This window comes from Mugil cephalus, chromosome 4, assembly GCF_022458985.1.
Source record: "Mugil cephalus isolate CIBA_MC_2020 chromosome 4, CIBA_Mcephalus_1.1, whole genome shotgun sequence".
NCBI classification, from domain to species: Eukaryota; Metazoa; Chordata; class Actinopteri; order Mugiliformes; family Mugilidae; genus Mugil; species Mugil cephalus.
In genome coordinates, this window is record NC_061773.1 from 12,742,942 (window position 1) to 12,766,117 (window position 23,176).

At 42.0% G+C, this 23,176-nt stretch overlaps 1 protein-coding gene across 10 annotated transcripts in view; it reads left to right on the forward strand.

Annotated features, from left to right (window-relative positions):
* rap1gapb (RAP1 GTPase activating protein b) overlaps positions 1-23,176 on the forward strand; it is a 94,263-nt gene that overhangs the window by 33,628 nt on the left and 37,459 nt on the right. For 7 of the 10 annotated variants that reach the window (XM_047583389.1, XM_047583390.1, XM_047583393.1 and 4 more), the window contains exons 1-2: positions 4,131-4,286; positions 14,912-14,947. In XM_047583389.1, the coding sequence (XP_047439345.1) occupies positions 4,243-4,286; positions 14,912-14,947 (80 nt within the window). In that variant the 5' untranslated portion in view covers positions 4,131-4,242. Of the gene's footprint in view, positions 1-4,130; positions 4,287-14,911; positions 14,948-23,176 lie in introns of those variants that run through there. The other 3 variants (XM_047583398.1, XM_047583402.1, XM_047583399.1) reach the window with 1 other exon arrangement.

Consider the following 23,176-nt stretch of genomic DNA (forward strand, 5'->3'; position numbering starts at 1 on the left):
GTTTGTCCTTGACATATATGTGTCTACAACCTCTGACAGGACAAGTAAATATCACTGACCATCTTGCGTGACAATACAATGTTTCTGCTGGGAAACTGGCATCTATGTGGATGTCACTTAGACATGGACCCACATAGATCAAATCAGGCACGCCCACCCCATAGCAATGACAGTCCTTGATGGCAGCAGCCACCCCCAGCAGGATGCAGCCTGACACAGACGCACACACTACACTAACAACATCCTGTAACCAGGCACCGCAGGACACCGTCAGGAGGCCCATGTCCATTCTCTGATGAGTCACAACTGTTTTGGAGGCAGAAGGGAGACCTACACAATACTAGGAAGGTGATCATAACGTTATGACTAACCGGTATGTACAGTATGTGTCAGATGTTATGCAAACCACAAGACATACTGTTGGTTGATCAACAACTTTAGACAGCATTGGCTGGATTGCCATTAAATGTAGACCCCTGACCCCAAGAGGAGCATCATGTGAACTGCCAACTTTTCATCAAGCTATTCCAAACTTTCTCTTATTCAAAAAAACAGTAATAGCAAGTCTACAGACTTTGTACATACAGTCAGTGCAAAATGGCAAAATGCTTGGTGTTTCATGCTAGTTAGCTAGCTAGCACTGATCACTGCTACATCTGCTATAACTGCTATACTGAGCTGCTAACATGGCAATGGACTCACTGTCTGTTCATACTGTAAAGGCCATGACACCCTTGGCACTCTAAACAGCAGCTTTGGTGGAACCAGTGCACAAGAGGAGAAACGGAAATGACGGAAGTAAAGAAACGACAAAGCAGCACATAGATGACTCTCCTTGATTTTCAATCTTAGCCTCATGTGAACATTCAAATATCATCAGCATATATGATCAGCACGACTGAGGAGACGCCAGCAATGACTAAAAAATGCCAGCTACTCCCTCCCGCTGGCATTAAGATGTGCATGACATTAGTTCTAGCTGGCAGTTAGCAGCTCTAGCTGTAGTCTTAACGGTGCATCCAAGTTTCTGTCAGGCTTTGTTGACAGTTATCTTTGATAATTTGGTGTGTCCATACTGTCTGTACATTTTTAGCTCTCTGGTTTCCCCCTTTTTGGACTGTGAATACTGTCTGTTGTCACCTGCTGATATTATGAGTAATAGCCTTGTCAGCTGACTGTTGGTGGAAGCCTTTGCAGTGTGTTCAAGTGCAAGTTCTTGTCCCAGTCTGCCTTATGTCAGCCATAGTGTCAACCACAAACTATTGCAGGTCTAATTAATTAATTGAGGGGTTCATATTTTTACATTTGTGCAAAATGTTTCTAATCTACCCCCTGTCCTCATAGTAAGCTTATGTACACTGTGTCCTAACCACGTCTCTTTCTCTAGGGGTTATTTGTTTGTTAAGTGATGATCTGCTGCTGCGACAGAGGTCTTTTAAGGTGGATTGAACCCCATCTCACAGAGGGCAGCCTCTCATTACCCACTCCTCCTGTTGCCATTCAAGTCCTCAAAGTCAAGGCTGACCTGCTTTAGTTGAGCTCTTCAGCCAGCCGCCGTGTCTACTGAATGAAACCTGCAGACATGGACTAATTACACCAAACTGCCCTTTCCCTTTCACCTGCCTCGCTCAAATCACTCTGGGTGAATAGTTTTTGTTTTTTTTCCTTCTTCTCACATTCTCATTGAAGGGCATCTGTGCAGGGACATGAGGGAAAAGCAATAGAGGAAAAGAGCTCTTGAAACTGCATTATTGTAGCGACAATAACATGTTTGTCAGTAGACGTCTGGCTCTGGAGAATCGTTCTGTTTGACTAGAGACATGATGTGAGAGTGCTGTTACCTCCAAAGGAGCCAGGCTGGACCTGCCCCACAAGGGGAGCAGTCATTTTTGCCCATGCTTTTAGAACTTGCTTGAAGTAGCTATATTCTGCTTGTGGAATATACCAAAACAAACAAATCAACAAATCTGTAAAGTCCGGCAAAAGGAATAATAAAAAAAAAAAGATGGATACAAAGGCAAAAATAAGGTAATCATATAGTCTCAGTTCCTTCTCTGAAAAACAAACAAATCCTCAAAGACTGCTTTGAATAGTTCCTCAATGGCTGCTACTTTTCAACTCAAATGTATAGTATTTAATATTAGGCCTGAGGTCATGGCCTGAGTATATCAGATATGCTTCTCTATTGTTGCTCTTCAGTCTTAGACAATATCATCTTGCCGTATATTTTTTGAACTATCAGCCTCAGTATTATGTCCATTTTCCTTCTTTATTTGTTTGAGAAATGGCAACCATCAACATGGGACAATCAGAACACTCAATAACATTCAATAAGGGAGCTGAAAGACCTTGGTGGGGACACTGAGGATAAAAATGGCACATTCCTGTGTCCTCCCCTGTAAGTTTTTGATTTGATTTATAGCCCACGTCTGGCCAGACTCCAGTCAGACCAAATAAAATCACAAAAAGGTTGAATAGGGAGTCATCAGGGCGGCCCAGCATTAGCGGTGACGTGTGTGCGTGTGGAGGGGGGTGCAAGAGGACAATCAATGCACTTGAACCTGAAAGGGTAGGAAAAGTTGTATGTTGTCATAGCAAAAAAACATACTGTATTTTCTTTTTTACTGAGATAAACTAAATACTACACAAGACGGGCAATGGAGAAGACGGCCAGAGGCAAAAGGACGGCATGAAAGGAAAGGAGAGCAGAGAGGAGGACGGAAAGAGGTGAACTGGAGAGAGAAGAAAATGAAAGGAGACAAGAGGGAAAAGATATCAGAGGAGATGTAAGGTTGCCCTGTCTTGTTTGACTATAAGCACACATGTGCCCTGCCAGCAGATTGACAGAGATATCATTTTCCACCCGGCGTGGCGTAGGTGTCACCTTCCTCTCCGCGTGATTTATTCTGTTAGATCAAGAGAAATTATTTATTTGTTTATTATCTCATACATATTTTTCCGTCTTTACTGAGAAATGTGACCAACGGAAAATGTTTGCCTTGTGATTTAGGGCTGGAACTACCAATAAATCTCACCCTCATTTCGAGCCAGGATACGTGAAAACAAACCAAAACATTGTCCCGGGCCCATTCAGGTGGAGGCACTGAAATACAGTCTAAACAGAGACTCTGATGACAGTCAAATTAAAGTGAGTAATAAGGTGTCACATTAGTGTCTGACGTATGCTGGCGGACGAGCTTGCCATTACATTTCTTGTTCCAAGCAGCCGGATCACTGAAGCCTCCTGAAGGTTAGAGAAACTTATCAACCCTGAACATTGGCAGCACGCCCTATAATGTTCTTCAAAGAGGCTTAATATGGTACATAAACAATCAAGTTGCTACTATAAATACTTCAGTCAGATCTGCCTCTTCTGTGTGACACATTTTATAGATTGTGGTTTAAGATTCGTCAATACTGAAATAGTCATCATTAACTGACTGATCATGTGTGGAATATATGTTCTTTTCTAATATATATCAGTGTTTTAGATTTTCAGTCAACTGACCAAAACATTAATGTGTTTTAATTAACATGAACTGAGTCCACTGCAATAGGCAGATGAAACGATAGCAAAATTATCATTATCTGCAGCTTTAAAATTAACCTGCCGATAAAGCTCCTGTCCCCTCTTTAACCTTCTGCATTGTAATATCTCTCCCCTGCAAGAACCGTTCACGAACAAAGAGCACTTATGATTCACATCAGGAGAATTGCTCCTCGGAGCTGAACAGCAGGTGGAAGATGCTTTTTTTTTTTTTTTTTTTTTTTTGGAGGGGGGGGGGCATTGGAAGGAAATTTAAGTATTCTTGCTCTCATTCTGGTGGAAATTAGAAAAGAAACCCAGTCAGACTGAGTCTGAGAAATCATCCTGTTTGTTTCCAGGACAACAGCACAACAGGACAGCCGGACGCACCTTTCTCTTAATCTGGCAGAGATAGGAGCTACTTAGTCAGAGAGCACAGAGGAGACACGAGGGGGGAGAGCTGGGATGTGTGCACACATAAAATACTCACAAAGCACACACACGCGCACACACACACACACACACACACACACACACACACTGGATGAGGGCTGAGACAAGGAGAGAGAAGAGAAATAGTTAGAGTAGGAAGGGAGGAGAGGTGCAGAGAGAAACAAACAGAGAAAAGAAGAGGTATGTCTGTCCTCCTTTAGCTCTGTGTAAACTGCACTGATATCCTGCACAGCCCTGAAAAGCCTCATCCGCCATTCAGCAGGATGCCTCAGAGGAAAAGGAGTTTCACATTTGGAGCTTATGGAGGGTAAGACAATTGGAGGAATAACCTCTCTTAATGTCAGCTGTTTTTGGAGACTAACGTACTAGAGTGAAACTGTACCTCCACGGCGTACCTGTTGCGTTTTGTTGCAGACCGAGGAGCAGCGACAGGAAGGTGTGAGACTGCTCCGGGAGTTGTGGTGCACCTGCTCAGCAACTGCACAATTAGATAACAAGGTCATTGTCTGTCAGTGTTGTGCAGTCCTAATTTACAGCTTTAATAATAATAAGCTGCAGAGATGCTCAACTAATGAGATCAGTTTATTAATGTGTGAAGCGACAAAGGGAGAGGTTGCAGAGGTTGCTTGTGTGCATGTGATTGGCTCATAAGATTGTCATGGTGACCCCCTCGTGTATGTTTATTTTGTCGTTGTTTGTTTTGCTTTTGTAAAGGCTTCAGATAAGCTGCATGTCGGATAGTTGGGACACAATCTTTGCAGAGGCACACATTTATGTGTCCATCAGTGGTAAATAAAGTTGTCCAAAAATGGTCAAGTAGACTTTCTGATTGGGGAAAACAAACTCATTAAAAACAAAGCAATGGTCGTTTGTTATCAATGAAAATGGTGCCTATGAAACGTTGGTAATATTTATTGTTATTGTGAGGTAAGGGAGTCGGTGGCAGTAAAAACCTCATCAGCATGAGTGAAAGAAGAGCAATTATCTTTGTGTATTTATGGTCGTCTGTGTATATGACTGATGATTCTGTGGTCGGTCACAATGGGAAGAATCTGAGATATGTACTTCAGCTCATGAGCAGGGAAACGCTCGACCTATCAGTGCATTACAATTCATGAGGCAGCGAATTTATTTTTACTATTGTGTTTTGCTACTCGTGAGCTCTGCCAAGTGTGAATAGAAAACACTTGTGGGGCTCAATTTGACATTTCTGTCGTAGAAGCAGGGTCGAATGTTAGCCTGGGTGCATAGAAAGTCAACCAGTGGCAGGCAAGGAAGTATTTGTAGGGCATGGAAACAAAGTTTTTGAAGCAACAACAACTGCTTTGTAGCTTGTAGAAGTGCAATTCTAGAAATAGCCCAGAAAATGCACTCAAATCCAAACTTGACTGTGAATCCCACCAGTACTCAACATATTTCATTTCAATTTTCTTCAAATGTAGCCAGAGCAGAGGGCATTGTTTCCAAAAGTGTCCACAGTTGAGAGGAGGTGTCTTATATTCAGGCCAAATATTCCTATTGCCTGCTTCTGCTCAATATAAGCATGTGGCATCATGTTAAAGCTTATTTTATGTTGGCAAACCAGCTTGGAGGTGCATTGGTTACATATAGTAAACCTGGGTTCTCTGCATAAAAGTGTAGCATATTGTGGTGAAGGGATACTGCTGCACATAAATTGGAATTGTTTGAATAGGAGTCCAACTACGTGAGCACTTTATCACACCAGCTACTATTAATAATTTTTAGATTGCCAATGGAGCAAGTCACTAAATCAACACTTTGGTTTACTTATCACTAAATAATCATGATAACTTCTAACATTATCTTTCAACTGTTTACTCAAACATTTTTCATAATCACATAATTAAGCATGAAATATATGAATGAACCCTTTTCAAGATACCAAATAAGAAAAAAATGTTGCTAACCGCACACTGTCATTAATTAGCGAAGATACTGTTGGGTTAGTTAGTTGGTTCCTTGGTTTCTTATCTTCTCATTTTATTCTTATCTGATAAATGTTGTCAACATCCACTCAGAGCATATCTTTCACTGCCAAACTATCCATTAGCATCTTCTCTGGAGAGTCTTTGTCGAGTTCTTGTCTGCAACACAAATCTTCACTATACCGCACTTTTCCTCGCTTCCTCACCTAAAACCATTGTCCGTAGAAACCCACTGGACACTGATGAGCTGTTAATATCGAACAGTCTCCTGGGTGTCGGGCAGCAGAGGTGGCTGTGGTTAATTGGAGGTGCTTTCCTCTCATGAAAAACCCAGTGGCCTACACCGCTGCTGGGGTATCGCTGAGCTTGTAATTAAGGTGCCACAAGGACTGCTGAGCCTGTTACGTGCAGGCACTTTTGTATCTCACCTGGAGTCATTACCTGACTTTACACGACTTAAACCTTCGGTAGTTTAACATAAGTTTTACAGTTTCCTGTAAAATATATTGAAATGACCTGTGAGGTCATGTTAATAGAGTCAACTGTAATTGCTGTCAGAAGCTAATGAAATCATTAGCTTCTGACTTCTCATTGTAACAGTCATTTAGTCATGGCAGGTCATTGAGGAACTTGTGCTTCAATTATCACTGTCCCTTAGTTATCTTATCGCATAATATGTACTCTGATATATACAATATATATGAACATTTTCTTTTCTTGCCAAGTATCAAAATCAGTAGCTGGGAAGGAATGTTCGGATAGAATGGGATACGGTATAGCACAGTACAGGTGTATTTGGATGAAGACAGGTTTGTCAAATGTTTTGTAAGAACTTAATTAACCACTGTTTCAGTTAGTGTTGTTGGTGAGTAAGGTTGAACAGAGCGATGAAAGATGTTTTTCAGATGAAATCCAGGGAGCGATACTCAGGGTCCGGGTTCCCTCAGGAAGCTTCAGCTCCTTGTCACCCCAGTTCCTGTGAAATGAATGTGGTAAGAAGAAGCAAAAAAACAAAACAAAAAAAAAAAACAAACAAAGAGTGATGGAGAGGGGGAAATAGAATTACACGAGGCACGGTCTCGTTATTTTCAGTCTGTCCTGGTTGATACAGACACTTGGAGCATATACCACTTCTCGAATGTTACCTTCCAGTCACACACCTGCACTGCACTAACATTACCACGGGGAGCATGCAGCCGTCTGAGAAGAATTATCAGTTTTGTTTCAAGAAAAGAAATTAGCTTTCTCTTTTTCATTTTAATCTGTCTTACACGTTTGATTTGTTCGCAATTGTTAGAGAAATCTGTGCTTTCAGAGGCCTAACTGCTGGAGAAGAGTGTCTCCAGGGAAATTGGTGCTTAATGAAAAATAAGGAGAGGATTGTGAAACAGAAATGGATAAAGCCCAGACTTGGACCGTCACATTATCTTCCCACATTTGTTTCAGGACATGTCCTTGAATGAGTTATTTTGTGGCTAATTTCCGCATACAATTTAATGCTCGTTGCCGTTGGCGGATAATGTTTGATATAAAGGACTTGGAAACAGCTGCAGGAAAAAGTGAATTAGCAAAAAAAGAAAAAAAAATCCTACTTGAGAATCTATTTTATTGTTTCTCTCTGTTCCTCTTTCATTGCTGATATAACCCTTTTACTTTAGAGCAAGGCGTTGGGTGTGAGGAAGAAAACAAACATTATTTAATAATAATAGATAATTTCATGAGATATGTTTATCTGGATGTTCAGAAAAAGCGAGTCGATGATGAGGGTGTGTTCACTGGCTTAAAATTACAATTGGCTGGTTTCCTGCTAGTGAGTAAATTCAGCTTTAAGCCTGAAGACAAGTGGCAGCGTCTCACCCAAGTGAAGGATTAGCATTGTTAGCATTTCCCTTACAGGTATTATACCTACTTGATGATGGTGCTGAGGGGGAGGCTGAGCAATACGTTTTGAATGTGAAGTTCTGAATTTCAGCTCTTCCGCTCTGCCTTGGCTTTACACGGCTCTATGAAAAAAAACCTGATCTCTTAATTTCAAGACTAAAGTTAAAAATTCATGACCTAGTTCAAAAGTTCAGAATGTAGAACTCAGCTCATCTGTGAGTGGGAAATAATGATTCATCGGCAGCAATCAAGCAACCCACGACTGCGATCAGAATCTGGTTTAATTAATTATGCATGTTTCTCACTTCCTAAACTTAACTGTGCTCAGACAGATACAGGAAAAAATATATCTCAAATTCAAGTGAGCGGCAATTATTTATTTTGTTACATTTAGAATCCCATAATTTATGGTAAGAAACTGATCAGCAAAATAAATCTAATCCTTTACGACTGCAGCAACTCGTTGACGTCCTCGTTGATTATTCACTGACACGTGTGTCCAGCCGTAATAGGGACTTCAGCTGCTAAGAAGGCTGAAAATGAACAAAAAGCCCAGTTTCAAATTGTCGCAGGCTGCCACTCTAACACAGCTATTACATTAAGTTTTTGTCCGTGGGTCGGTGGTGAGTGCCTGGGAAGTGCTGCTGCGTCCCCTTCTGTTTCAGAAACGACCTCTGGTGAAACAAGTGACACATGAAAACTGCCTTAATCAGATGATAATAACTAGTGTGGCTACACTGCTTTCCAGTGCATTTGCAAACGACAAGCAGCTTGTTTTTACACACCTGTGAAACTAAACAATGTGAATTTCCGTTAACATTATTATCCGTTAACTCCATGCGAGTGAAAGCGGTCTTTTACAGACAAAACAAAACAAATCAAAAAAACAACAAAGATTGTAATAGTCTTTTCATTCATAGATATTACAGAATATCATTATGTGTGTGTTTTCAATAAAAGTTAATAATGTACCTTTATTATTTAGTAGCAAAAAAGAATTAACGTGAGAACAAAGAATAGACGACTGCCCCCAAACGATAAATGACAGGTTGATGATAATAATAACAATAATAAATGTTTGCAGTAGCTCTAGTCTCCTTCATTTCCTACAACATTTCCTCAGTGACCTCTCTGTCAATCTGTGGACATGTTTTAAAGACCATTAAAATATTTCCATTTGCATTGTCGGGATGCTGCCAAGATGCACCCTGTTCCCAGCAACCAGCCAAATACTCTTTTCCCCTAAAGGCCTTGTTGTCAGCTGCATTCAGTTTAGTCCACTTATCCTAAAAAGTTTGACGGTCACTAGAAAATCCAATTAGCCGGTGAAATTCTGGTTCACTGCCATGCCTGTATGTGCATATAATGAAAATGAAAACAACTAATGGGCACGTGGACTGTCTTCTTAAAACTAGGAGATCAATCATAGTTTAGTACATGCTTCAGTTTAATTTCCATGCTGGAAAAACTGCAGTCACTACACACGGTTTACAGCAGCTCTTTATTTATCAGAGCTAGCAGAGGAAGAGTGCTGAAGTAGGCCTGGTTGAGCGGATGAGTGCTTTGGACAGTCTTGCTCTGAATGGCAGCGCTTGATGAATGCATTTAGCTGCATCTTGTATTGATTTCCCACATTTAACATAATTCATAGAGCTTCCTGTTTGAATGGACACATTTCCTGTTGATTTGCTCCTGGAAGACAGAAGGGAGCGTGCCGTGGTTCAAATAACTATATAGTCTCTGAGCTGTCCGTGGAATTTAAAATACCAAATAAAACAATAAATTGCAGTATTTTAATGAGCATGGTGAGGTCACCGTGGCTATTTCAGCTCGTTATGTTACACGCAAATGTTTAACATGGAACGTAAATCTAAAGAGAGGTTGTTAATTTTTTTTAATGTCTTGCTCAACCCATTAACATTATAGTAATGTGCATACAGTGAATAAAGGCTGCATGATAAAACAAATTTAAACTGCTATTCTAACCAGGTCAGGTTTATTATCTTCTAACTACCCGTCCTTCCTCCAGTCAGTGTCATGTGTCTCTACAATAGATGGAGGTGTAGTTGTTTATTTCCACTCCCGACTGTTAACACTAAAACAGCGCGTTCCCTGTGTCAGCAGGAGGGTAATCTCCGACCGCATCGCTGACTGGCAAACTAATATTTCCATTCTCAACACCGGGCAGGCGAAGTGCAGAGCCCTCACCAGCAGCTCGCATAATGTCAGTGTTTGCATGACAAATACATTTTTACAGCCATGCATAAAGGTGAGTTGTAACTAATGACAGAGCCAATGTGTTAAAAGTGGGTGCACCGCAAAAGGTTAATGAAATAACAGGTCTGATGGCAAACACACTCTGCAGTGATACTGTTTCAGTTTCTTACATCATCCCGTCCTCTCGCACACATTTTATATGCGCTTGCTTTGTCAACAGACACACAACCGGCAATAGTAGCAGACTAGTGAACCACAGTGCTAGAAGAATATAGAGACATGCACGCAAACACAGATAAGACATTTAACAGCACTTTATGCTATTCTGCCACCCGGTGGTGTGGGCAGGCTATTGATGATTGAACCGCTGCAATTCAGAGAGTAACTGAACACTAAATGCAGATTCAAGTCAAGTCAAGTCAACTTTATATGTGCAACACAATACAGGATTTTTTAGTTAAATACAAATTGAACCGCTTTATTGTAGGTACTGTTGCCTGATCTCCCCTGTACTCTTAGTCTAAGCTAACTTACCTTGGCTTGAAACATGAGCTACATTTACTATCTTGTCCTTCTTGTCTGTGAAGGTTCTCAGTTATCCAGGTCATGGTTTATCCAAACAAAGGCAGCTGGACTTGTTTAATTCTTCTTGAAGACATTTAACCACTCATCCAAGTGTCTTCTTCAGTTCTATCCGCACTAATCGAGAGAGGGTTTGTCCCAAAGTGCATGACAACGTGTCTGTGAAGATTCTCAATCATCCGGGCCGTGGTATCTCAAGATGTAGAACTGAAGAAGCCACTCGGGTGAATGGCAAAACGCTTTCAAGATAACTCAAACAAGTCCAATTGCTTTTGTTTTAAGTTTGTTTTAGACGTACAATACTTCTGTAATTCCATGTCATGCTGCTTCGAAGGACGTACAGCATTGTACTCCACTACATTTATTTCACAGCCATGGTTATAAGTTACCTATTACACACTGCCTGGCCAAAAATTGCCTCCAAAAAAATGTCACACATTCACATTTTGTTGAACCGCCTGTAGCTTTGATTGCAGCAGCATTCACTGTGGCATTGTTTTGATAAGCTTCTGAAACATCACATGATTTATTTCCAGCCAGTGCTTAGTTAATTTGTCACCATGATCTATTGATGTATTGATGATGGAAGAGTCTGACCACTGAGCAAAGCCTTCTCCAGAACATCCCAAAGATTCTCAATGGGGTTCAGGTCTGGGCTCTGTGGTGGCCAATCCATGTGTGAAAAGTCTCTTGCTCCCTGAACCACTCTTTCACAATTTGAGCCCCATGAATCTTGGCATTGTCATCTTGGAATATACCCATGCCAACAGGGGGGGAAACATCCATTGATGGAACAACCTGGTCATTCAGTAAATTCAGGTAGTCAGCTGACTTCATTCTTTGGGCAAAATGTTGCTGGACCTAGACCTGAACAACTGCAGCAACCCCCAGATCATATCACTGCCCCCACAGGTTAGTACAATAGACACTAGATATGATGGGGCATCACTTCACCTGCCTCTCTTCTTACCCTGATTCCCCCATCACTCTGTAACAGGGTAAATCTGGACTCATCAGAGCACATGACCTTCTTCCATTGATCCAGAGTCCAGTCTTTATGCTCCCTAGCAAATCGAAGCCTTTTTCTAAGCCTCACTGATAAGTGGTTTTCTTAAGGCTACATGGCTGTTCAGTCCCAATTCCTTTAGTTCCCTTCACATTGTACACATAGACATTATCTTACTTTCACTATTAAACATAGCCCTGAGTTTTACAATTGTTTCACCAAATGTTTAAGTGATCGCCCATCACCATCAGTCAGGGTTTTTCTCCGACCACATTTCTTCCTCAAGGACGATGGTTCCCCACTCTCCTTCCAGTTTTTAATAATATGTTGGACAGTTCTTAACCCAAGTCTCCTTAGATGTTTTCTCTGCTTGTTGGATGCCAGTGATTTGACCCTTCTCAAACAGACAAACATATTTTCCACGACCACAGGATGTGTCTTTTGACATGGTTGTTTAAGAAATGAGAAGCTACTCATTGTATCAGATGGGGTTAACTAACTTGTTGACAGCTGAAAGATAATCACCCATGCAGTAATTATCCATTAGGAGGCTGGTACCTATACTTAAATCCAGGTGGCGACTTCTTTTTTGGCCAAGCAGGGTAATCGCCAAGCTTACAGTGTTGTTTCAGAATAAACCATCAAATATGTAAACTTTAAGCAGTTTGAAGCTATAGTGTTGCATGTTGCATTCAAGTCCTTGTCAGACAAGTTCACGATAAGCTCATCAGCAGCAAGTCAGTCTCTCCGTATTTCATGGTTTTAAATCTGTTGATATTCCTGTGAAAATGCACAGTTGCCGATGCATTTGTAGAGTGATAGTTTGTCAAACGTTGGCAGCAGATAGGAGTATGGTGGAGAAAAGGTGGTTACAAATGTAACTAAGGTTCTATGAAACACAGTTATCCATAAAGGCATCAATTAATGTTTCTGATGCCCCAGATAGAAAGAAATTAACTGTGTCTTCGTGGGTGAGAGTGAGAGAAGAGAAGGCACTGATGCACTGTAGTCTACAGGGATATGAAATATGTGTTAACGGTGTTTGTGTAATTAAAACTGCCCTAAGGGAAGACAAAAAAATTCTGCACAGTAGCTTTAAATTAGTCCCGCCACAGCCAAGCCAAATAGAGTACAGTGCCTTATACTGTGTATATATATATATATATGTGTGTGTGTGTGTGTGTGTGTCACAGTGTAAAGCAAATATTTATGTTCCTTCGCTTTAGTGACAATTTGTTATGCATTCTTATGTTTAGTAGTGTTACTGTTTTTATTCAAGTAAACAATCAGTCCTTTCTCTTTCTTTGCTTGGCGGTGCAGGAGCTGTGTGTCAGACACGGACTGCGGGTTTTGAATATGTGACGGGGAGTAAGCCAGTAGGAAAAGTAGGAAAAAACACTGTCACACTACATCCCAAATCCTCCATGGAGGTAAACAATTTATTTTAAAAATGAAAAAGATGCTGCTCTATGAATATTTTATGGCGGTGATGGTATAACACATGAGATTTACTGTAAGCGCATCGTTGTGTTCCACATTCTCCTGGTTAAAATGGTAGATTGGTTTTTGACATTTCCAGGAATCTCACTTGTCATTTTGATTATTATTATTATTATTATTATTATTATTATTATTATTATTATTTATGTTGAAGGTTTGAGTGTGAGTGAGTGTCAAGTAAATTCAGATAAATTCAGATAAACTGTCCTCACATGCTGCATCAAATTTGATCTTTGTGGCATATTTCTGTACAGCATACTGAAACCGAACTAGACACTTTCTCTTTCTATCCACTTAACTGAGGCCATCAGTACAATGACTTCAATTGCCTGGTAGTTTAATATTCTTCCTCTTCTGAGGTCACCAGGGAATGACCCTAGTAATTATTTGATTGGCTGACCCCTGGGGAGGAAGGGATGAGTGGCGATTATCAGCAGATTGATTTGTTTCAAAGATTGATCCAGGTGGGAAGATTTGCTCTGCGTCATCAGTACGCATGGTAAAGTGGAATAAGAGCACCGACTCTGCAAAACTCGTGACATGTTTGATGACTGTGATGCACCGGTAGAAGAAAGACAGTCACACCACAATGTTCTTTCTGGTTTTCTCTTATCTGATATTCCCTCTTTCTCTCTCTCCGGGAGTTAATTTTACCAACCGACACACTTTGCCTGTCAGTCTGTCATTCGTCATATCAATCCATCTTATAATTTAATAGCAACAGAGCACAATTTCTGTAATTAGTTTCTATATATATCCCACATGATTTGCAGGCTTCATATACTTTTTTTTTTTTTATCATGCATTCAAATTGATCTTATACGATATTTCACACTTCTTTCTGCTAAAATCTGCTGCACTATTCCAACGTTTCTAGAGCCTGCCTTCATCTGGCATACACCCCTTCTCCTTCCCATCTCTGAGACAATCCCACTCTGGATGTACTTAGCAAGTAGCTGGCAGGCAGACGAGTAGATAAAGGAAGTGGAGGGAAGAAAAGGGAGCAGTGCAGGGAGGCTCCGTGAACGTTTTTCATCTGGTTCCATTGAAACTTGTTGTGTTGTGCATTATTGGTACATTAAAGCACCGCTAAGCAAAAGTTGTGTATTAAAAATGTGTCAAATCATCACACGTATTGTGAGTGACGCTGAGTATTAGTTAGCACCTAACTCGGAAAATCCTCTAAGCTGCAACCCATCCTCGCCAGGACAGCATCAGCAGGGATCAAAGGAAGTTTACGTAGCTTTGAATAAGTGCATGTAAAATCTAGGAAAGCCAGTACTTGTTTATAAGGTAACAATGAAAATTATTGAAAGCCTAGTTGAAAATCTGAGGAGTTTGAGTCTTGTTTAACATGTTTAACATTGTGAAAGAGTGATCATTTTCTAAGCCTAGCCAATTTCTTCTGGTGGCTAACCAACTAGCAATACCAATGGATAGCTAACATAAACTTTGAGGCAACTACATTGAAGGGTTGACCAGCTGACACAGCTTACAGAAACACGATATTCTTACCAAACTGAGTACGGTGACAGCAAGAAGAGCTACCCCGGTTCCTACACCTACATTTTTTACGTTGTTTCACTTGGTTGAGAAACATACAAGAGAGTTACTAAGGCAACCAGGGCCTGGAACGTCCATTAGTGCGCAACTGCTAACGGGCGAGTCTCTTTCTGCATCGACAGGACTTCTCTGTATTCCAGTAATTTGTATTTTCTTCAAAGTTACTTAATCATGTTGCTGAAACTATTACTACGGGCTGGGAAGAGATTAATCTATTGTCTCTCTGTTTCTCTGTAGAGCTGACAAGACCTTCTCCCGGAGCCGAACCTTATGGTGAGTTCTCTCCTTTTGAAGAGCAACACTATGCATCAGAGAATTTAGTTTCATGCTCCACTGGCCCCAACACTTCAAAACGCTGCAACTACTGAAGCATTTGAAAAGGAGTCGAGAAGACTGTTTTCATCTTCCCCGTGACCTAAAATATGGCACTTCATACATATAAAAGCAGATGATTTGGACATGATGCACTTGTTCTGTTCAGTCGTCTGTGTCTGTCCGTGGCATGACGTTGTTACCTAATGCGCCAACGCGAGGTTGCGCTTATATTCTGGCCTCGTGCATTCTTGCTGAATTCTGCGAGAGTGGACAAAAAATGTTGTTTGTGCTTTATATTTTACAGTGATTTGAATCAGCACATGGAGATAAACTTTTTTTTTGACATCACTTAATGCATAGTCAGTTGCTTGAGGGAGAAGGTATTGCAGTCCGCTTACATACTCTCAAAATGTGCTTGGTCAAAATATGATGACCTAAGTTTTAAAAAGTGTGCAGGCTGACAAGACTGTATTTCAAAGTGGTAAAAACCATAAGCCCTTTTGCCCTTTTTATCTTTAACTCCTAATATGATAACACTTTCATATAATCAACTAAATTTGCACTTAGTTATTTCCTCACTAAGAAGCTTTGCACACTCTGGAGATACTGCACTTGTGTGAGGGATCAAAATGGAGACGGAGGATCTTTGTAACATTGCCTAGGTGGCAGGTAGCCTCACAGCATGGAGAGGGAACGTGGCTGGAGACACAAGGGCCGCAGCAGATGGAGGGAGACAGGGAGCACAAGAATATGTGTAATACCAGCTGGCCGTGTAGCAGCATGTAGCAGGGCTCTGAGATATCAGCCATCAAGGGCCCTAGAACGAGTCACAGTGTCACGTCGCACAAATATGCCACATTTTACATTCTGCAGCACTGATAACCAGCTACAATCAAGTCCATGCTTTTATAATATTACAACACTTTAGTGAAAGTATTGCGGTAAAGTAAGAGTGGATGTGTTCAAACATAGTTTCTTATAGCATCGAACCAAGGCTGGAAATGTCATGAACACTGATTATAATTATTATAGGTAGTTAGTTTAAAACTTCCATTTAGACAAACAACTGTGCTGGATTGCAGACAGGAAAGAACAAGAGAGACAAAATATTAATTACATTCTCCTGAGGGTTTGTGCATAGCTTTCATGTGAAATAAAGCCTCCTTTATATTCCTCCAGAGGGATTTTGTCTTTTTGTTTTATAAGGCTGTCATCCAACTTGCCGGCAGCTTAAAAAAAAAAAAATATTGTGTTGCTTCATCATTATACATCAAATGTGTCATAGGCTTAGACAAAAAAATTGAGACTTAGCAAGTCTGGTCCGCACAATGGGTGGGTATGCAGGAAAGGGGAAATTGAAGATGCCACGATGATTCAGGCTCATCAGGCGAGGATGCACCCTCGCACAACCCTCTGAATTTCATCGTGGCGGTTCCAGTTTCTCTGTGTTGGAGACAGGTCTGCAGCAGATGCTAATGGCACCTGGGGGCAGGGTTATGCACTTGCTATCCGAAGCGCAGCTCCCTGATTGTAATCATGGAGTCATTATGCCAGTTGTGTGTTCCATCAGTCTCAGGCTGCACTTAGATCGAAAATTGCTTCGTTTCAACCGGATATTTAGAGAATGTTTTTGAGAGGAGTTCATTAATCTCCAAATCCAATAGCTTTTGTTCCAAAAATCTCACCTCTTGTTGGACCCCTCTACTTATTTCACTATGCCTCTATCAAAGCCATTGTGCTAGGGCCAGCACAGTGTCGTCGAGATTCACGACAGCAGCTTCAAACCTGTCACTATAAGTGGGCTTTCTGTATCTATGTGCCGCTGTCTCACATCCATCACAGAAGTATCCGTAGCCATCTGGTTGAACTGTACTGTAGGTGTGAGGTGACTAAGGGTGAGGGAGGAACCAACACACAGCACCTGCACTTTTCTGTCACTCTCACCGAGCACCACTTCTCCATCACCTCAACCTGGCGCACCGCCGTTTGACTTGAGCAGCCCTGAATCATTTGGACAAGGAGGTGCTCTTTGTGAAAGGTGAGAACACACTTATTTTATTGTGCTAAATTGCTCACAGCACAGTGTTCCCAATTAAACACTCATTAACTTGATTGCTCTCAGTAATGATGGTGCTTATCTTCCTCAGTCTAAAGCTCCCACTGTGCTGCAGCAACAAGGCCAGAATAAATGCCATGGCATTTCTGCAGGAATTGTTGGTCTGAATGTGGGATTTTGTTTTGTTCCCAACAACTCAGTTTTTGCACTAATGAGCGTTATTATAGTTAGAAAATATGTCCGTGATTCAAGAAACCGCATTTACTTTACTGTCATTTAACTCTGAATTAAAGTCACCTTTAATTACTTTTAATTCAGTCAGACACATCCCCCTCAAGGGACTTCCTTGTGAGATAATGTGGTGTATTTGGCACGGCCGGCGATGTGCCTGTTGCCTTGCGGCCATCGACTCTGAGCGGCGCCGACGCCGGGAGCCGAAGCAAGCCTTTGACTGACATGAGGAGCCGGGTGGTAATGAAGTGGTCCTCACTATTGAGAGATGAGAAAGAGTGAGGAGAAGAGGCCTGTAATTGGGCTTCTGTGCCACTTCAGATCGCTGTTAATGGCCAGTCTCCTTCCTAATGTACGGAAGACAGGATTGTGAGGAGAAACAGAAAAAAAGAGTAGCCAACTGTTGCCCAGTGGGTCGATGAGATTACTGGAATGGGATTTTTTTTTTACATTCACCATAATAAACATTCTTGGTGGCTAAACGTCATTAATGCCAGATGAAAAGTTAAAAAATAAAAACAGCTGTAACGTTACGAGGGCTTCGAATGATGACAAAAATGGATGTCGCGCATATGGAGCATTTAATAAACATCTGCTGCAGTTTTACATAGAAGAAAGAAAACAGTGGCAATCAACTTAAATGACTCGACCTTTTCTTTGGCAGCTTTATCTAAATCATTGCGAAGTTATCGGAGGAGCATGCAGATTACTTCCCTGCATTTCAAAATGAATCATATCCTGCTAAAACCCCGAAAAATAACATACAACAGTGCGCTCCACTTAATACTCTCTGTATAGGCATTATAACCGAACAGAAAGAATTGCATAACTAATACATTTAAACCAAATGATAAATAATAACAGCAACTACAGAAAACTTCACTAAAAATATCTTCTGGCTGAATTGCCAGGATGGCTGACACTATCTCATCTCACAGATGTTCAGTTGGACTGAAATCTGATGGCTGCATCCATTTTGGTGTTCATTGGAGCAGTCCTGGGCAGTTTTACCCGGCAGGGTTTGATTTTTCATTTTTGCCATCCTCTTGCATATCTTGAGGTCAGTCGTCGTCTATTCCTCTCATCAGGATCTTTTGACCGCGTCACTAACCTCAGACCTCGTCACCATAGAGACAGTTCAGACCGTCACTTTGATGGGCTCTTTCATTCCTCCAACTTTGAATGGAGGATTCAAGGTTGTTGTGATATCAATTAAGCTCCATGTCATCCACCTGCAGCTGCTTCAGTACCCTCATCCCTCATGCCTCTCCTACTCTGTTTTGTTTTGTTTTACAGTTTTGCAAAACGTGAGTTTTTCCACACAGTCTAAATATTACTGCAATGCAGCTTTTCTTTCTTTCTTTCTTCTTCTTTTTTTTTTTTTTTTCAATCTATGCTCCTCATTTCACATTTGCATGTTGTTTTGATGACATGTTCATTTTAGACTATTTATATATACGTGTGGACACGGAGCTCCCCTCCTGCTGGGATCACAGAACACAAGCCTGAGGCAAGTTTTCACAGGTCCACTGTAACTGACGAGCCAACGAATAAAGGCCTTTCCTAGACTTTCAGTACACGTGTTATTAAGTGTGTATGCTGCATATGTGTTTATCCAGTTATATAAGGAGAAAAGTAGAATCGGTAGAATAAGCAAACATATGCTATATATTTAACGTATATGTGCATGTAGTTTTATTACGTGTATGTAATCCTCAGTATATCTGCACATATAGCAGATTGTGAAAAACAATATGCAATATCTGTGGCTCGGGAAAAAAAAAAAAAAAAGAAGGAAAAAACAACTCAAACATAGCCCGTCCAATCATCCAGCTGTTTTATAAAACCCCTTATCTTATTATTCATGTCTTGCATAATAAAATTAGTGTGACTAATGTTAATTATCTCCAGAGGCTTTCAGTTAGAACAGAGCAAAATCCTTTCAAAAACCTTTTTGTATCCTTCAGAGGGGACATGGCATCCCTCACCAGAGCCAGACTGGGTCTTCTGGAGAGTTTCACAGCAGCTGAGCTTTAACAGAAAAAGTGACCTTTTTTTTTTAATCACTGGACTTTCTGTGTGCTTTTTGTAGCTGCATTAATACCAGGAAAGAGGATCCCCTACTGCGACAGGTGTGTCCAGCCCTCAGCGAGTGCATGGGAGGAATCATTATGACCTAATGTGGTTGCAATGTGGTCAGCTTATGCAGACTTGTGCAAAGGGGCATGGTTGGAGAGCCGTGCGGTGATGATGGAGGTTGTTCTAGCAGACGAGGTTTGCCTGGTGCACAGTGCACCTGTTCGGTTAAATGCGTGCTAGACTGCAGCTGCCATGGTGGATGAGAAATGAAGCACCGTCCCCCTTCTTGCCATCTCAAAAAAAAATGAAATGAAAATCTCAGACGTATTGACTCGCGTTGCGGCCGTTTCACATTTTTCAGGAAGTCGACTCAATGTGGTCGAGCTCTGCCACATCAGAGAGACGTCCCAATTAGTCGCAGTGCAGATCTCACTGCAGGAGATGACTGAGAGTGAAGGAGAATGATGGCGGAGAAACGATGCGGCACACTTTCAATTTGTGGCATTCCTCGTTCAGACACTACATAGTGTTATTCACGCTTATACAATGAACATGATGTACTTACGTGCAGTCAGACATGTCCCGTGAATATTTCTGCGCCCATTTCTTGAGCACCAGTTGTCAGCGGCGATGAAATGCCTGACTGTAACTGAAATAGCTTTTAATTATCAAAGGTGTGCGCTGGTTTTATGCTTTAGCATACCATCTTATCGTATCATGGCAATTACTCTTTGTTTAGCTTTTACTCTTCATTTGCAGAATGCCTTCTTATTGTCCATTTGTGTTCAGCTGGATGGTTTGTTTTTGTTTCTTTGTGTTTTTCGCCACCTGTTCCTCCTTAAAGCGCCCATCTGGAGCAGCTGATGGCATTCCTGTATGTCCACGTTATGGCTTCAATCATCCCATCATTCTCAAGGGATATTGACCGGATTCACTCCATTCATCGCTCATTCACTGCGGCAGGAACGCGTAGCAGTTCAGAAACCCGCATCATGACCTAATGGGTCCGCCTAAATTACGTTAAACTTAAAGAGCACGAGGCAGCAGTTGAGTTCAGTCTCAGACAGGAAATGAGGGCATTTTGCTGCGTTGGTGAACTGATGATACACTTGCCCGCCCCGCTAACACTCCTGTGGTTTCACACTCAGTCTGGGTTCAGATTATTGCTGCCAAAATCTGTAGAGAGGGCCACCCAAATTTCTAAAGCAATTATATGAGTCAGCGGGGTCCTGGGCGTGCTGACAGCACTGTTGTTGTGTTGAAGAACTGCTTCCTTTCCCACCTTTCAAGCCACGAGAGGAATGAGGACTGTGATTCCCCTTATTTCTGGCTTACCTAGACCAGTAGATAGACCAGTCTTTTTATAGACCCATTGAAGTTATGTTTGCATTTAGTAGAAAGGTCACTCAGCCACTCCCATACAATATGCATACATACAGCTGATTTTTAAAATAACTTAGACCATGCGTAATTTACTTTCCTGTTTTTCCTGCCTGTTGTTGTGTTTCCCCTCACATTTGATGCATTAGCTCATTTCTACCACCAACTGTTGCTTAGCAGAGGAGTGGGAACCCAACAGCAGGCGCCACCTGCACGAACATGTGCAACCTTGTATGTGTAACCATGCAGAAGAGATGGGGATCATGCTCATAGAAAAATAGCTCCGTGTATCTGCCCGTGGTCAAACACTCATAAGACTTAAACTTCTCTTCTCTTTGTTTGTTCTTCTTTGTGTGTGTGTGTGTGTGTGTTGTGTGGTGGTCAACAGAGTTGCCTCTGTTGCAACTGAGAGGGGCCTTCGTATTTTAAAGCATAGCTGAAAATAGTGTTGAACCAGAGGATTAATTATAGACTCCAGCCGTTCACAAGCGTTCAAATTGCGCACTTGTTTAAATGACAAGTACCGAAGTAGTAAAATCTGCAGGCAGATGGAGGGCCCTTGATAAGGCTGGTGTGGTTGCGGTCACTCTACCATTTCAAGATAAGCATGTCTCGTTTTTAATGAGTATATATTTGGTGTCACGGGGGCACATTTCTTGTAAATGAACGTGTTGCCGGTGCTCTTTTTGTGGCGTGTTTCGGTGCAGTTTGGCGCTGTGTAAATGTTAAATGCAGTCGGGCAGCCTCGGGAGAGGACCGTGAATGGAGTGGGAGAGCTGACAGTCGCAGCGAGAGACAGAGGAGAATGAAACAAATGAAATGAGAAACGGGGGGGAGGGAAAAAGAAAATCAGCCTCAGCGTGACCCACATACAACTGCGCCTGTAATTGCACCTTCTGTGATTAACCTGACAATTCTGAGTTCCCATGTACTCACTTTGAAAAAGTAATACAGATAATTTGTTTAGTCAACCTCCTCCTGACCCACTTCAACTCCCATTTGTTCTGCCCCGTGTAAGCAAAGATCCTCTTTCATCTTCAGTTCCACCCTGTTGGCGGCTCTGGGGCTTGAAGCAAGCAGGTCTTAACTATACTTAACCTGCATACTTCATGCTCCTTCTCCGCCAGTTGGAGCTTAGCTGGGTCCAGGTGATTCCTACGGACTCTGGGATGTTGTCCCCCTGGGTGGCCGTTAGAGCAGCTTAACTGGGACCTCTGCTGGAGAACCACAATGAACGCACAACTGCGTGAACTCAAAAGAGGCGTACTGGCCAGTGTGTGCTTAAGCTACCTGGAACGTTATACTCATGTGGGTGTGGAAGGGCCAACAAGCCACCAGGAGCTGTGGCTAAACTCCCCCCTGCGGGCTTGCCCACAGCCTGGCCTATCGATTTGTACTACTACCATTACATTTCCTGCTGCTGCACCTAGTAGAACTACAAGCAGCTAAATCTGTCATTGGATATAATGCCACGGGGCAGAGACAACACAAGAGACGGAAGGAATAAGAAGAATAAGACTTTGGAGAGCGGGCTTCTCTGACACAGTCTTTCAAAGGGTGGAGCGTGTTTGCTGAGGGTCATTCATTACATTTCCATCTAGTTTAGCTGGTGGCTGATAGCCTTGCCTCATCGTTTTGCTTTATTTGATGCAGCCAGCTGCCTAGTGGCTTTAATATGAAAACTCCTCTTATGGATGTGAGACGAAGCTCATCCCTGTGACACTCATGTTTACGCATTATCACTGATTCATTTGTGGATCTCTCTGTTTCTTTGCGTGATACGGGGTGATGTCTTCTCTCTGCCTTATGCATGTTGATGTGCGAGGATTTGGCCTCCCACCAAAATGTGATTACTCAGTAATGTGCTGGACAACACAGACCTGTGCTCAGTCCTCTGTGGGCTGAGCAAGTAATTTTCCCCGTTGTGCGCGAGTGCGCTCCAGAATCTGCCAACCGCCTGCCACTAATGTGTCAAACGGACAATGGGATGGTTAGGCTAATTTGTGCAGGAGGATGTCGAATCGAGCTGTCACAGAGAGGCGGATAATAAGACAGAGATTTAATGTCGCCTTCCAGATGAGATGAGGTTCCCCCTTCTTTTGTGCTGGGAAAACTTTGCTTCTTAAGCCTACATCTGGCTGCAGCTATTTCATCCCACTGAGTGAGCAAAATCTGGTACTGACGCGCAGACTCAACGCAGCCAACGGTAAAGCCCAGAGCTTGGATGGGCAGCTCTCTTGTCATGGGCGGCTCAAGAAGAAAAAAAAAAAAAAAAAAAGAGGTGGCGATGGAAACAGGAGAGGCTCGGGGAGGGAGAGACTGAGGGAAGGGAGTGCGCTCGTCTCCGAATGAAAACAGACAGGAAAATCATGTGTGTGTGCGTGTGAGGAAGAGGGAGAGAGAGGAAGAGAGGGAGGGCTGGACGGAGAGGGAGGATAGAG